This window comes from Rhincodon typus, chromosome 19 (genome assembly GCF_021869965.1).
Source record: "Rhincodon typus isolate 14 chromosome 19, sRhiTyp1.1, whole genome shotgun sequence".
NCBI classification, from domain to species: domain Eukaryota; kingdom Metazoa; phylum Chordata; class Chondrichthyes; order Orectolobiformes; family Rhincodontidae; genus Rhincodon; species Rhincodon typus.
Window position 1 is genome coordinate 33,691,506 of NC_063350.1, and position 14,570 is coordinate 33,706,075.

Consider the following 14,570-nt stretch of genomic DNA (forward strand, 5'->3'; position numbering starts at 1 on the left):
TGACACAAGCTCATTACATGGAGAATTATTCTGTCACAGTGAGTTCATGCTCCAATACATTAAAGAAAATGACCACTGAACATGTAACTATTAGGGTCAAGCATTTAGCAGTAAATAGTTTACCCTACTAGTGTAGACTTACAATTTTAAATATCACAGTGAAAGGTTCATTTAAACAACAATTCCGTATGTAAAAAGAATGCTCAAGGTGGTGTAGGCCAGTCATTTAAACAAGATGCTATGTTTTTGGGAAACAGTGTTGAAATTAAATTTTTTAATCATTTGACCAATAAAAATGGCTTTAGGAGACCTCAGAGTTGATTTGGTTTCCTAGGCAATGGAGAAGAAACCCATCAACATTATTTATGAAATATTGAGCAGGCTACAGTGATTTTCACCACAATGAGCAAAACAGCAGAGAGACCGTTTTTCTCAAGCTTCTGTAAAGTCTACATTTTTGGAGCAAGATTTTTAAGATCAGGTAATCGTTTAAGCAAAGCATGGTGATCTATCCCAACAGTTGCTACAAGTCCACCAGTATTGGAAGGAGAGTCACTGTAATCAATGTTGTCGCCTTCAATTGTTGTCATCTGACCTCCGAGAGCTTTCAGGATGGCATTACCGGCACAAATGTCCCACTTCTTAATGAAGGTAACGTGGATGTACAAATCTGCGCTGTCAGGTTGTACATCTTCTCTAGTATCCAAAAGTGAAAGAACTTTGTATCCTGTTGTGTATTGGAGCAAAACAAAATAGACAATTAAAATAAATGATATAGAAAAATACAGATGGCCAGTCAGCCCTTCAAACCCGCCACGCCATTCCATATGACCATGGCTTAATATTTCATCTGAAGAATAAATATCAAACAGTTTTAAAACAGTAAAATAATGTTGGTCAATATCACAAAAAGCCAAAAAAGCTCATGTTTGAACTAGCATCAATGTGGCAAGCAAATATCAGGTTAAAACTAATGAGTAGTAGAATTCAGAAGCCTCAGTGAAGCCTAATATACGGCAGCAGTATGGCCAGAAACTACAGAAGTAACTAAATGTATTAATTTCTGCTGTTGCTCAAGAATTATCCATCGCTCCAACTGGAATAGTGTCTAGTATGAAATACTACACAAACTCAGAATGCAGGTAGGCAGTGCTTACAAACAAGCTGTCTCTTTTGGTGCAGATGCAGGATTACACTAACATAGTAACACTGACATTGAAATTACTCCTGGTAACTGGGAGGTGCAGAAGACGACATCCTTCATCAGATGGCAGGTCTACAAGTGATCTCCAGCACATTCTTTGTATAGGTGAGCTTTTTTATGTCCCTGGCTGTGCCCAGTTCTCACCAAAATCACCACTCCCATCTGCTGGCTGGGCAGATTCTAAGCAGCTTTGGGGACAAACAATATTAAAATGAGGCCCTGGAGTTTTAATGGCCCAGGTCTTACACTGACAAAGTTCACTCATTCTGCCCTAAACCCGCTGTACGTTAAAATTGGGACTTGAATTCCTGTCTTAATCAAGTTGCTCAATGGGTAAATAATAACAATCACAGTAGTTATTTAATATAATCAACAGCAAAATCAATGATACATCCTTTTAACTTCATTCCACATTAATTGACCATTCCTAACTGTCATTAGGAAGATGATGCTGAATTGTTCTCTCTAATAACCACAGTACACTTGACGTCAGTACAGGCATATCGAAATTAAGAATGAAGTTCCAGGATTTTGACCCAGCAGCAGTGAATGAATTCAGGGTTGTGTATGACTTGCAGGAAAGGTTTTAGGTAGGTCCTTTGTAGTTACACTTCTAGGCAAGAGAGATCACGGGTATGGAAGGTATTCTCAGAGAAGCTTTTGAAAGTTGCTGTAGTGCACCTTGATGCTAGATCAACGTGGTCACCCACAGGAGGTTGGCACAGTGGCTCAGCGGTTAGCATTGCTGTCTCACAACACTGGGACCTGGGTTTGATTTAAGTCTTGGGAGCCTGTCTTTGTGAAGTTTGCACGTTCTCCCCATGTCTGTGTGGGTTTGCTCCGACTGTTCCAGTTTCCTCCCACAGTCCAAAGATGTGCAGATTAGGTGGATCGGCCATGGTAAATTGCCCTGTAGTATCCAGGGATGTGTAGGTTAGGTGGGTTAGCCACTGTAAAAACCCCATGTGGGGTTCTGGGGAGGGGTTGCGGAGTGGAGCGGGGTGGGATGCTCTTCAGAGGGTCAGTGCAATCTCGTTGGGCTGAATGGCCTCCTTTTGCACTGTGGGGATTCTATGATTCTAGCTATTGCAGCTGTTGTTGTTAAATGGAATCAAAAGCAAAATGAAAGTATAAACACGGTTGACATAAGTGTTGAATTAGGGCAGTGAGCAACAGGTGTGGGGCCGTAATTACAGAGGAGTGCTCAATCCTATAGGGGCCACAGCAATCACAGGCCAAATGTAGCAACTTGCCACAAAGACTGTGTCACATTGGAGTGTCAGCCAGCCCAACATTGAACTTTATTGGTGGGAACTGTGCAAAACCCCTTTGGTAGAATCTTGGAAAAGAATGAACTGCTAGATCCTTCTCTTCATTAACAGCAATGCTGGAACGTCTAAAGTCATGAGAATATTTTAAATTCTATGTAGTTGCATTTGTTCATCTGCAAGTGCTGTTCTATTTATGATTTTGGTGCAACTTAATATCATAATAATACATCATAATTTCCATTGTCCAGTGGATTATACTTCACTTAGTTTTCAAATATTCGCAAAGAACTTAACCAAACATTGGCAGTTGATCTGTTAATAAGCAGCAGTAAAGGAATATTTGCTTATGCCAAGTACTACATATTATTAATAACTATGCAGCCAGCAGATGATCATTGAACTGGATCAGGCAAGTAAGTACTGCAGACAAATTCTGACCCAGATCATTGATGTAACATTGAGTGATAGAATCCAACAGCAAGGGAAAAGTCGGTCTGGAATTATCAAGGATGCAATTACAACTGAGCCACAAACCCAGGCAACATAAACTAATTCACTTGCTGGGAACATGCTCAAGATGGCGGCACAGTAGGATGCTCCAGCCAGAGCTCCTCTGCTTCGCCAGTTCCTTTTCCTTTTTTTCTCCTTCTCTTCTCTTCTCTGCAGTTCTTCCTCCTACCCCACTCCCCATGCCCCCTGCAACTCCCACCCCAAACTTTTAACTTCTTAAACTTACCCGCAGGGAACGGAGGATGGAGGTGACTCCGAGTCTAGCCCAGCTTGGGAGACGAGTCACAGACCATACTGCACAGGAGGCAATTTGCAGGCCGGAGCCCGGGGTGGGAGGCAGTCTGAGCCCAGGCTGGCCTGGGAGACGAGTCCTGGAAGTGGGTCCTGGAAGCAAGACTGGGCTGGAGGCCATTGTGGGAGGCCTCATGTTCTGAAGCCTGGCAGGCACGGACTCAGTGAAAACGGACTATAATTTAAGTACTTTTTAAAGATACTTTTGTTCTTATTCTGGACTTTGAGTAAGTCGAGTACATTTTAAAAACGTTGTATTCCTACGCTAAACTTTTTTTTTACTCTTTCAATTCTGTAACAAACACTTAAAAGTATCTGTACCTAGGTACCCAGTATCTAAGATGGCACCAAAGCAGTGACGTTACAAATTTTTCACTGCACTCACTTAAGTGCAAGTGAAAATAAAGGCTATTTATTCTATTCTACCCAGAAGGATCAATGATTGCGGATGCTCAGACTCAGGGAAGAAATGGTTAACTTATGACATTGAATTGAAAACATTCTACAGGGAAAGTCTACTGTCACATCGCAAGGAAATCACCCATACCCTTGACTTTAACACTACAGGGTTCTTTAAGCAGACTCTCAAGCATAGGCCTGCAGGAGGTCATGTGTATTTTTGCAGAGCCTAGTGGTGTGCTGCTTCTCCTCAAAGTAACAAATAGAAAAAGAAAATTGGGGATTGGAGCCTTTTAGCAGAGTGGTCATTACTGGTAATTTTACTTGGACCATTCACTGTATGACACGCTGGGGTGAGCATCAGAATCAGGGTTGTAACATTGGGAAGCAGGGGTCAAAATATACTTTTTATTCCCTCAAGGTCTCGAGATATTTTCAAAGATTACATTTTTATTTTAAGTGGTTCCTTCATCATTCTTACTAACTGATTTATTAGACAATGCAGTCGTTTAGTAACAATACCTTCTGCATTTGTGTTCAAATATAAGTACGAGGACTGGCACAGTCAGATTTAAGAGAATTTAACAATATCCTCAGTAAAAATCATATCTCTATTAAACTTAAGGGCACACACACACATACATTTAGCCATTATGCTAATCACATCATCTATAAGTGGGTGAGCTCATAGCTAATGCTTTTCCATTGCATATACACTAAGCTGGAAGATTCTAATCATACCGTTACTGCATCTTAGATCACAATCTCAGACTGAAATTTAATGAATGACGTGGCGTTCATTAGACAAATAACCACTACACTTTTCCCATCTACTAGCTTCTTCTGCACCCTTAAGTTAGAGATTCCACAGTCATTTGCAGGAAATTCATTATCACAGTTACTTTAAGTTTTTTAGTTACTTACACAGCTGACTATTCCTTTGATGGGTCTTAAATGGTTCTCTCCACTTTGAAGGCTACATCTTTCCCAAACATTCCCCAACCTACCCTTCCGTCAGCCTTCATCCACCCTGCCCTTCCCTCAGGCTTCATCCACTCTGTGGTGGTCCCTCACTGCCAGCACTCACTTTCTCATTGTTCTTCCAATCAGAGGCTGATTCTCTCCTGTTTGCTGCTGATATACTCAGTAGCAAGTGAACCATTCTGCTCATTGATATTTTCAGGTGATAAGTGGGTTATTAAAAATGGTGTCCATTTCATTCCATTGAACAGATTTTACATCATGCAGTTGGATTTTACAAGGACCCAACAGGCAGCCACTCATACTCAAAGGAGGCGTTAATTGCCTCAGGTCAAGGCATTTCTTTTTCTTTATACTTTCATAGGATGTAGGTATTGCTAGCAAGGTGAGAATCTGGTGTCCATCTCTACCTACCCTTGAACACAGTGGCTTTCTAGGCCATTTCAGAGGGGGCATAAGGGTCAACCTTGCTGATGTGAGCCTGGAGTCACATGTAATTCTGGCCAGATAAGGATGGCAAAGACATTAGTGAATCAGATGGGTTTTACAATAAATCAATGATAGTATCATAGTAACTATCACTGAGTTTAGCTTTCAGTTCAGGTTTTCTATTGATTGTTTACAAATTTCACCAGCTGCCATGGTGGGATTTGAAATCACGTCCCCAGAGCATTAGCCTGCATCTCCAGATGCCTGCCCATGATCATTGTGCCACTTGCATTCCTGTTTATGGAGTAAGACCCAAATGGTGCCACAGCAGTGCCAGGTTCAGGTAGTGGCCATTGCTGGGACTAGAGGCTGTTCCCAAGGAAGAGGAGTCTACAGAGGTCCGTCCTCAGGTACCAGCCCGGGGTGTCAGTAGATCTTGATTGGCAGAAGGGCATGAGGACATTGAAGAAGCTGGACACATGGGGTGGGCAGTACTAAAGGCAAGTGTGTGTGCCCAATAGGCACAGGGACCTCCAAAGGAGGGTCCCTTTTGCCCAATATTATGCTGTGCATGAAAGCTGCCAGGCTACCTGCTTGGTATGGGTCACTCCCTGCAGCGGGTAAAATAACAATGGCCGTAGGATGAGGTACTTAGGTGGTTGTTAATTAGTCTGACATTTCCACCACCTTCTGTAAAAAGGGAGACAGGTTGATATTGAATAGGAAGGCAGCAGGCAGGCTACACACTGCATTTTACATGCCCCTCTGCCTGAAAACATACTGGCAGGGAGATATTAAATATTATAAATCCAGCCCATGGAGATGTTTGTTTTATATGCCTATTTATTGCATAGGTTCCTTACATAGATGCTTTACACGTAGGCAACTAATTTTGAGTGTTGCTAAAACAAAAAGCCAAAGTCAAAGAGCGTTGTCAAAGGGCACATCAAGACATTTCTCAAGAATATAACTTCAAGGGGAAAACCAGCATCTACATGACATGAGAGAAGAGTATTGACTGCCTGGCAATTGGACATTGTTTGCTAGAGTATTGGCATAGAGAGTGTACCCATTAATACTGATTGACAGTTAAAAGCCAGTCTTTGTTTACAGTCCAAACCAGGCAGTCTGTCTCTGGTTGGTCAGAGAACTGCCCTGTGAAATGAACCAGTGAATGGCTGTCACCTGTTTTGTTGAATAGAAACAGGCATACTGACTGTACATATTATTTTTGTCTGCAACTAACCCGGTGTATGAATACACGCAGCTTCTAGTACAGGTAAATGTGGCACACTAACAGCCCACATGACTATTCTAAATTGGCTGTCTACGTATTTCTTTGCACATTCAGAATTATCCAGCAAATGTTGTCCAATTGCAGAATTTCATGTAATGTTAGACACTGTGTTACAAGTCCTGGAAGTGTGGGCTGGTTGGATACAGTCAGTACCTTACTTGTTGCAAATAGCTGAAGGAATATGCCGTTTGACACAACCTGCCAGTCTTTAGGAATATGGCCCACATACCTGACACCACACTGGTACTGGAATTCTTATACTGTATTACTCATCTGTGAGATAGGCAGAATGAGATTTTGGCTTGACAGCAACATCCTGTTAGTACCAATCAACCAATCAGCACTTTCCTCTCATGCAGTATAAATTGTGGTCTTCCCCTTGAATTTGGATTTTTGTGAAACATCCTGATGTGTGTAAGACATAATGCTTCAACAAAACGTGTCTTCTTTCAGCAATACTCAAGTTATGTACCACCAAATGTTTACCACTTCCTTTTGTTTCATGAAAACGGGTTCATCTCTGTCATTCTCCTTCAATGCCATTATCTTCATTGGTTGCTTATTTGCATTACTACTCGTCTTTGTTGGTTTTGGTGGTCCTTCGATTTGAGGATGACATCTACTCAGGGCTTAAAGTTTCTGCTTCTGCTGTGGGTCTTTGTGTGACTGAACAGGCTGATTCTTGAACCACAGATCTTTGGAATCTGGGGCAGGATATTCCATAAGGTCGTGGGATCCAGAATGTGGGAATAACTTCCTTTCCTTTCCTTCTCTGCCTCTGCTCTATTTCATCATTAAGGCATTTGGACTCAAATTACAATGCAGATTAATGGGCAAGTTGTTGCCATTTTGAACAATTGGTAGCAAGCTCCTCCCAGCCTATAAAGTCAAGGAGGTCATCAGAGCATCTGTAGCATTTTCTTTGCCCTCCCATGAAACACCGGCCATTTGAGAATTGGTGAGACTATTTTTTTGCCATCTGGACACAGTATCCTGCCCATTGTAATTAATCCTTCCGGACTTTTGCCTCAGGGCTTTTGGAACTGGCTTCAAAAAGGACTCTTGTTCGATAGTCCTGGCATTAAATTTGCAGAATGCAGCAGAGACGTTGCTTGTGGAATTGCCCTAGTACTCGTGTTGCTAAAACTCAGTCCAGGGCTCACTAAGGTACAGGGGTAAGAGATCATAGCTGTTCTACAGCAAGACTTTGATTGATTTTCTAAGATTTTTGTTGTCAAATGCTTACCGTTTATGATTTGCAAAGGAATGAACAGACATAGCTGACCTGGTTTGGATCTCCTGATCAATAGTGGGAAGTCTTCTACACATGCTAGAGTCTTTCCTTCATCATTTATGGGAGGCGTAATATTTCAATGAGTAACTGTGGCCTGGCCTATAAGCTCTGGTAACAATGACATGCAAAGACAAGCTGAGTCCCTTGTTTGCAGAATTGAAGACATCAGAAGTGCCTTGCAAATCTGCTGCAGATTGTGTAATCACACATCTGCATACTGTAGATTATGTTTGTCCGTGGTCCTCAGTTTACTTTTGGAATGGATGCAAGGCTATATAATTTTCCACCTAGGCAGCATCTAATGCTTACACCAGAGAGCAGTTGATTTTTGATCACGTGACTAACAATTATCAGGTAGGTTGTAAATAATATAAGGGCTAATACAGAGGTTTGCTTGATACCAGCATGAATTTTTTAGGTGCCTGCTTCAGATCTCCCACTGGTATCTTTAAGCATAAGAGCAGAGCAAATTGGATAGACACTTGTCTTCGCCACATGCTACAATGTTCCACCATTAATCAACATGTTTTCATGGGTGAAATGACCCATGGAAATTCTTCTTGAGTTATATAAAAAAAATGAAGGTAGGAGCAAGAGGAAGCCATTCAACTCTTCCAGCCTGCTCTGCCATTCCATAAGATAACGGCTGATCATCGAACTCAATACCCTAATTCTGCCCTCCCCCCGTATGCCTTGACTTCCTTTAGGTACAAGAGCAATGTCTACTTCCTTCTTGAAAACACAAAGTTTTGGCTTCAACCACTTTCTGTGGTCGTAAATTCCACAGACTCAACACTCTCTGGGTGAAGACCTTTCTCCACATGTCAGTCCTCAAAGTACGACCCCTGGTTCTGGATTCCCGATCATCGGGGCCATCCTTCCTGTATCTAACCATCTTGTCCTGTTAGAATTTTATAGGTTTCTGTGAGATCTCCCCCTCATTGTTCTAACCTCCAGTGAATACAATCCTAACTGTCTCAATCTCTCCTCATAAGTCAGTCTTGCCAGTCAATTTGGTAAACCATCAGTGCACTCCCTTTAAAGCAAAAACATCCTTCCTCAGAGGAGAGTAAAACTGCACACATATATTCCAGATGTGGCCTCACCAAGGCATCTGCACACTTACTTTCAGCGACTGGTTCATGACAACACCCAGATCTCATGAATTATTGCCCTCTCTCAATTTACTACCATTTGAATGGTAATCTGCTTTCCCAGTTTTTGCTACCAAAGTGGGTAATCTCACATTTATGCACTTTATACTGTATCTGCTATGCATCTGTCCACTCACTCAGCTTGTCTAAATCACATTGTAATGTTGTTCTCATTACTTTCAAAAAACACTAATCAAAACTCTTCTTTTTAAAAAAGTCATCATTTAACCACTTCACAAAAAAAAACTGAATTCAACAACCAGACTGCTAATTCTTTATTGTTTGCAGCAATTCGGTAGATAAGCACATGCTCAGGAAGTGTTAAAAGATTACTGTTACAGATGTCTTCTGCTCGACTTAGCACCTCACTTCCCCTGTCAATTTGACAAATGAAGTAATACATTCTTAAAATGCTCTTTGACACCATGTCATTTGCAGGTTGGAAAGGATGCACCTAAAAGATATTTAGTCTACTCCTTATTAGAAGAGGCAAATATGCCCCCATGTGGTTAGAACAGGATATGATTATATACTTACCATATATTGTATGGTTATGATATTATGAGCACTGATTAGATGCAGCGACACCACTGTTCAGCATTTCACAAACACAATGTCAGGTTTCAATGCTGCATTGACAGGCTTCCGAGCCTGGATATTACCGGTGAACAGCTGGATTTTCTTTTACAAAACACAAACCAAAATTAAAACAATAGTGATAGAAAATCAAGTGCTAACATCTCTATCTGAAGATCATTTTCTCCCTAGCCATCACCAGCTTCCTCTTGCCACTCAACATATGTAAATGCCAGTGATGAAGCAGGCTCTGTCTATATCCCTTATCACCCACTGCTACCTCCATCTTCCTTAGGAACCATGGGAAGGATAGCAAGTAGTGCCTCGGATGATGGAGGAACGTAGCCTATTAATGAGTGCCCGTCTCCCTTCTTTATTGGGACCACATAGCTCCTGAGTGCATCCATCAAACACAAAGTTTTCAGTTAAACTGGTATTGCAGTCTTTGGGATGTTCCTGACCATTCGCTTTGCTATATGGTTGCTTTTCAGCTCCTGTGCAGTCGGCTTTATTTCGGATGAAGAGCTCCCACTAGGCCTGGTGGTAAACTGGCCTAGGATCACAGTGATAGATGTCATACATTAACAATATGTGGGCGGATTTTGGAAATCCAACTACAATGCAATATATCAAATTGCTTGGTTTGATGCTTGGATTAATTTTGTTTTTAAAAAGAGAGTCAATTTTTGTCTTCATCTACGAGTGATATTAACATTGTCAATAATATCACTGAATTGATCTATGAAGGGGAGGAAAGAAAAATTTATCAACCTAGACTTACTAAATGAGATTACTCACCTGCTCCACCAGCAGGGATAACTGTCGTGTTACTTCCAAAAGCTCCTTTGCTGTAAGACAGCACTGCTCCTGCATGGGATCTGGAGACAATTACTGTAGGTGTCTTCTCATTGTATGTTTTCCGTGGATGAATGTTTGAAGCACCATCAACCATAGCCCAAGCTACAGGACGGAGAGTAAAAGAAGCACATCATTTTGGATGCCAGGCAAAGAATACTAAAACACAGCAGCTCTTAACCATACAGTGTTTTTAGTCATTTTCTAATCAACTCCTTCAGAAATGTTAAAGAGAGACTTTAATTTTTGCTTCCTGGTCTAGTGATACAGACACTACCACTACACCACAAGAGGCCCCCCTCCCCATCTTGTTTTTACAACAACAGATGCAACACATGTCTGTTCACTTTCAATATTAACTGATAGTTATTAATTGTTGATTAATTGTGTTAAATTGTATACAGCTAGTGGCCATTAATTTGAGTCCTAATAAATGCACACAGGCCACTCCCTCTCTCCCTCACCCCCTGCCCCCAACCCACCCCTCACTTTTTTTTTGCTAGCATTGCCCTTAATAGGGTTTGCTATTTAATACACAATTGGCCTTATGGGTGTTTTCCTGGTGGTGGTAAAAACACACATAAAAAAGTCTATTTACAATGGTGTCTTTCTTTGTCTCAAAAACTTCATAACCATGAGTGATATAGGAGGAGAAAATGAATACATATAGGCCCCTCACTCTACTCCTCACTTGTTGTTGCTAGCATTGCACTTAACAGGTATTGTTTATAAATATTCAACTGGCCATGTGGGTGTTTTCCTATTGGTAAAAAAGATACACATATATTCGCAACATGTCTTCATTTTTCAATATCACTATAACAAAAAAAGATAATCACAAGATATTGGGGGAAATATAGAAAAAAAAACATTACTGTTGGGTCCTCTTGTGGCACAGTGGTAGTGTCCCTACCCAAAATAGAGAAAACAAAAATGACCGCACATAGGAATGGCTAGAGGCATTGTGTTAATGTCACTAGATTAGTAACCCAGAACCCTAGGTTAATGTTCTGAGGGTACAGGTTCAAATCCCACCATGATCAGTGTGAAATTTGAATAAAAACTGAAATAAGGAGCAGCTCACCTCATGATGACCATAGAACCATTGTTAATTGCATTTAAAAAAGTGAATACACACAAGGAACAATGTCCCTGACTCTGCATGGGGAGGTAAGGTTCAAGACTTATTCCCTTCCAAAGGTGTGTGATAGCATCTCTGAATAGCTTGCTTAGAAAGTAAGAATGAGGACACACAGAGGGGCTCTTGTAGTGCAGGGGTAATGCCCTTTTCTCTGGATCAGGAGGCCTGGGTTCAAGTCCCACCTGCTCCAGGGTTATGTCATAACATCTCTTAACAGGTTGACAGAAATATCTAATGAATACACACAAGCTAAAACTATCTTTGTTAGGTTAAAATTTGTTATCACCTTGTTTGATTAATTTGTGTGGTCGGGACTTTATCCCAGACCTTGTGGCCCTGAGACAGGGACACTACTACTGCTCCACAAGACCCGTATAAATTATTTTTAATCAATTTGTTTGGACATGTAATGCACAGATCTGGGGCAGCTGGGACTTGAACCCAAACCTTCTGACCCAAAGATGAGTTAAGAGGTATGTGCATATAATATGTTCTAAACAAATACCGTGGTATGCAATGATTGACTCCAGATCTATTATTCGCCAGCTGACCTTCTGGAATAGATCACAGTACTAGTGTCCACAATGGTCGAAAAACTCATTGGAAGTCAAATCAGCATCTTGAACCTCACATTTCATCAACACTCTGAGTACATGGTTTGGATGTTAACCATTAAAAATCCCATACAGAGATTGGTGACAGATTCTGCAAGTATTGTCTTTTTATGTACCAATCATGCCATTGCGTTTTCCAAAATGTTTTGCATTTCTAATTTGAATATTGTCTGCGGTGAATATAGCTCAAAATCAGAAATAGCACAAAGGTCATTGTCCTTTCTGTCATGCCATAGACAGTACCTGCTAACTTCATTTAGGGCTGATACTTTAACAATAATGGCTTATAATTCCTCATAATAGTAATTTTAGCTCACTCATCTTTTTATTAACTGTGTGTAATTATTTGGGTTCAGTTATGCTTTTCCATAGTAATGAATAAAAGATTAAGGCACTACCTAAAAGAATGGGTTATTTAAAGGTTATTTCATTTATTCATTTGTCTGCAGTGATTGAAAACTAAATAAAATTGAAAATATTCTCTGTTTTCTAGTTGTTCAAATTCTGAAAACCTGTGTTTGAATTTCAGTATTTTATAGTTATCCATTGTGAATCTTTAATAAACAGGGGAGTTTTATCATGTTCAGGTACTTACATTTAGTACAAAAGGAAAATTTCAGGTACTAAATTTCAAGTAGATTTCTATAGACCGAGTACTATGTATTTATTAAAAGGAAGAAACTCAGAATTGCTTACGACTATCCAGTGCTTTGTGTTGCTTTGAACCAAGTACTAATACTTGCAAGTAATAATTGCCAAACCAAGTTGCAACAAAGCTGCAAAACACCACTGAAGTACCTAACAATTCTGGATCCCTGACTCAGCTATCGAGCCTATTTAATTATTTCAATAAAATATCTGACATCAATTTATTACCCTTCCAATTTAAATCAGAAATTACAAAGGCGCAGGGTTATTTCTTTTCTTATTGATTCACTTATGCACTTTAAACGTAATTGTCATCTTGGATAAAATATGAATTCATACCATTTATATTTTTTTCAAATGAGATCCTGACATTTTAATCTAACTAACAACCTACTTCCTGTATTTCATTTAGTTCAAACCATCCCACTTTGTGACATTGAAAAAATATCATTCCATCTTTATGGGGTAGTGTGTGGGAAGATCAGATGAATGAAATAGCAACAGGAATTTGTCAGAACTTTGTTATCTTCACAATCGATGATTGAGGGGAAACACCTTGAAGCGAAGCAGGTTGGAGACCAATTAGTTCCATGCCATTTTTAAGGTTGAGCGAAAATTAGTCAAATTTTATTACATTATCCAATTCCTAAAGCAGGCCTTCCATGCAGACTCACAATGGGGCAGATTTTCTAGTGGTCGGACAGTGGTTGTCATTGTAGATAGAAGTTACACATGGGAACCCTGTGGAATTTCTATCACAGCACTCTCTGAAGGAATTGCCCAGGAAACTGAACTGTCCACGGGGTAATTCCTTTAAGTTACGATCCCTCTGAATGTGTCAGTTTACATTGGAGACTTTAGACGGTTTTGATGAAATTAAATAAAATAGTTACTGAGGAAAAGTTAAATACATAACATAACTTCTGCATAAATATTAAACAGAGCACAGATTTACCTCACATGGCACCAACCGCACCTCTCCGAGATCCCTTACATACCTTCAGAACCTGACCAAGACCCCCGACACCTGTTCCCCTTCTCTTCGTTCACTCCTACCAGATCCAACCCAACCACCCACCTCCGCAGTTGGACTTGACCCTCCAGCCAACTGACCCAACACATTCTCACTCCCCCTGCTAGACATGACCTAATCTAACTCCTGATGGCTCTCTCCCCACCAGACCCAACATGACCCTGTCACTGTTCCCCCCTCTGGACCCCCCCAAACACCATCCCAGCAGATCCTGAAGTGACCCAACTAGTCTTTCCCCTGTCCTCCACTGAACCAAACCTGATCTGACACCCAAAGCCCCTCTGTCCCTACCAGACCCAACTCAAATAAACCACCCTTACACACTGCCCTGTTGACCCAAACTCAACACTCCTGTCACTGACCCACCTTCCTATGCGCCTGTTCTCACCAGGACTGAGGCAAAACACACTCCCTCACCACCCACCATGAACCTGACCCTTCCAGACACCTACATCCCCACCCCATCCCTCCCCCAATGGATCAGATTTCTTCCAAACAACCGACTGTTTCATTTACCTGCTTCCTTTGCCACCTTGCATTCTCCATGCTATTCCTTTCCCCACAGCATCCTACCCAGCCGGCATTGTACACAGTTGGTACCCTACTTACTGAGCATCCTACCCATCTGGCATACTCCCCTCCCAGCACCCCAACATCACACTTACCTTACGTACTTAATCCCTTTACAGCAGCCATTAAAGTGGCTGACAGAACCTTTCAATTTCAGAGCACAACAGCTGATTGCTGTGAAAAGGGGACATGGTTTGCCTTCCTCTGACAGTTCTCTGCTGTGAAGGAATTGTCAGAATGGACGTATGACTCCACATTTCAGAGGGAACCTTGAGCAGAATCTCCTCTCAGAAATGAACCATT

The 14,570-nt window shown here is 41.0% G+C and overlaps 1 protein-coding gene across 1 annotated transcript in view; it reads right to left on the reverse strand.

Annotated features, from left to right (window-relative positions):
- Nucleotides 1-243: 243 nt before the first annotated feature.
- bpnt2 (3'(2'), 5'-bisphosphate nucleotidase 2) overlaps nucleotides 244-14,570 on the reverse strand; it is a 43,460-nt gene continuing 29,133 nt past the window's right edge. The window contains exons 4-5 of the mRNA XM_020532020.2: nucleotides 10,205-10,366; nucleotides 244-727 (exon numbers count right to left, since the gene is read on the reverse strand). Of these exons, the coding sequence (XP_020387609.1) occupies nucleotides 450-727; nucleotides 10,205-10,366 (440 nt within the window). The 3' untranslated portion in view covers nucleotides 244-449. The remainder of the gene's footprint in view (nucleotides 728-10,204; nucleotides 10,367-14,570) is intronic.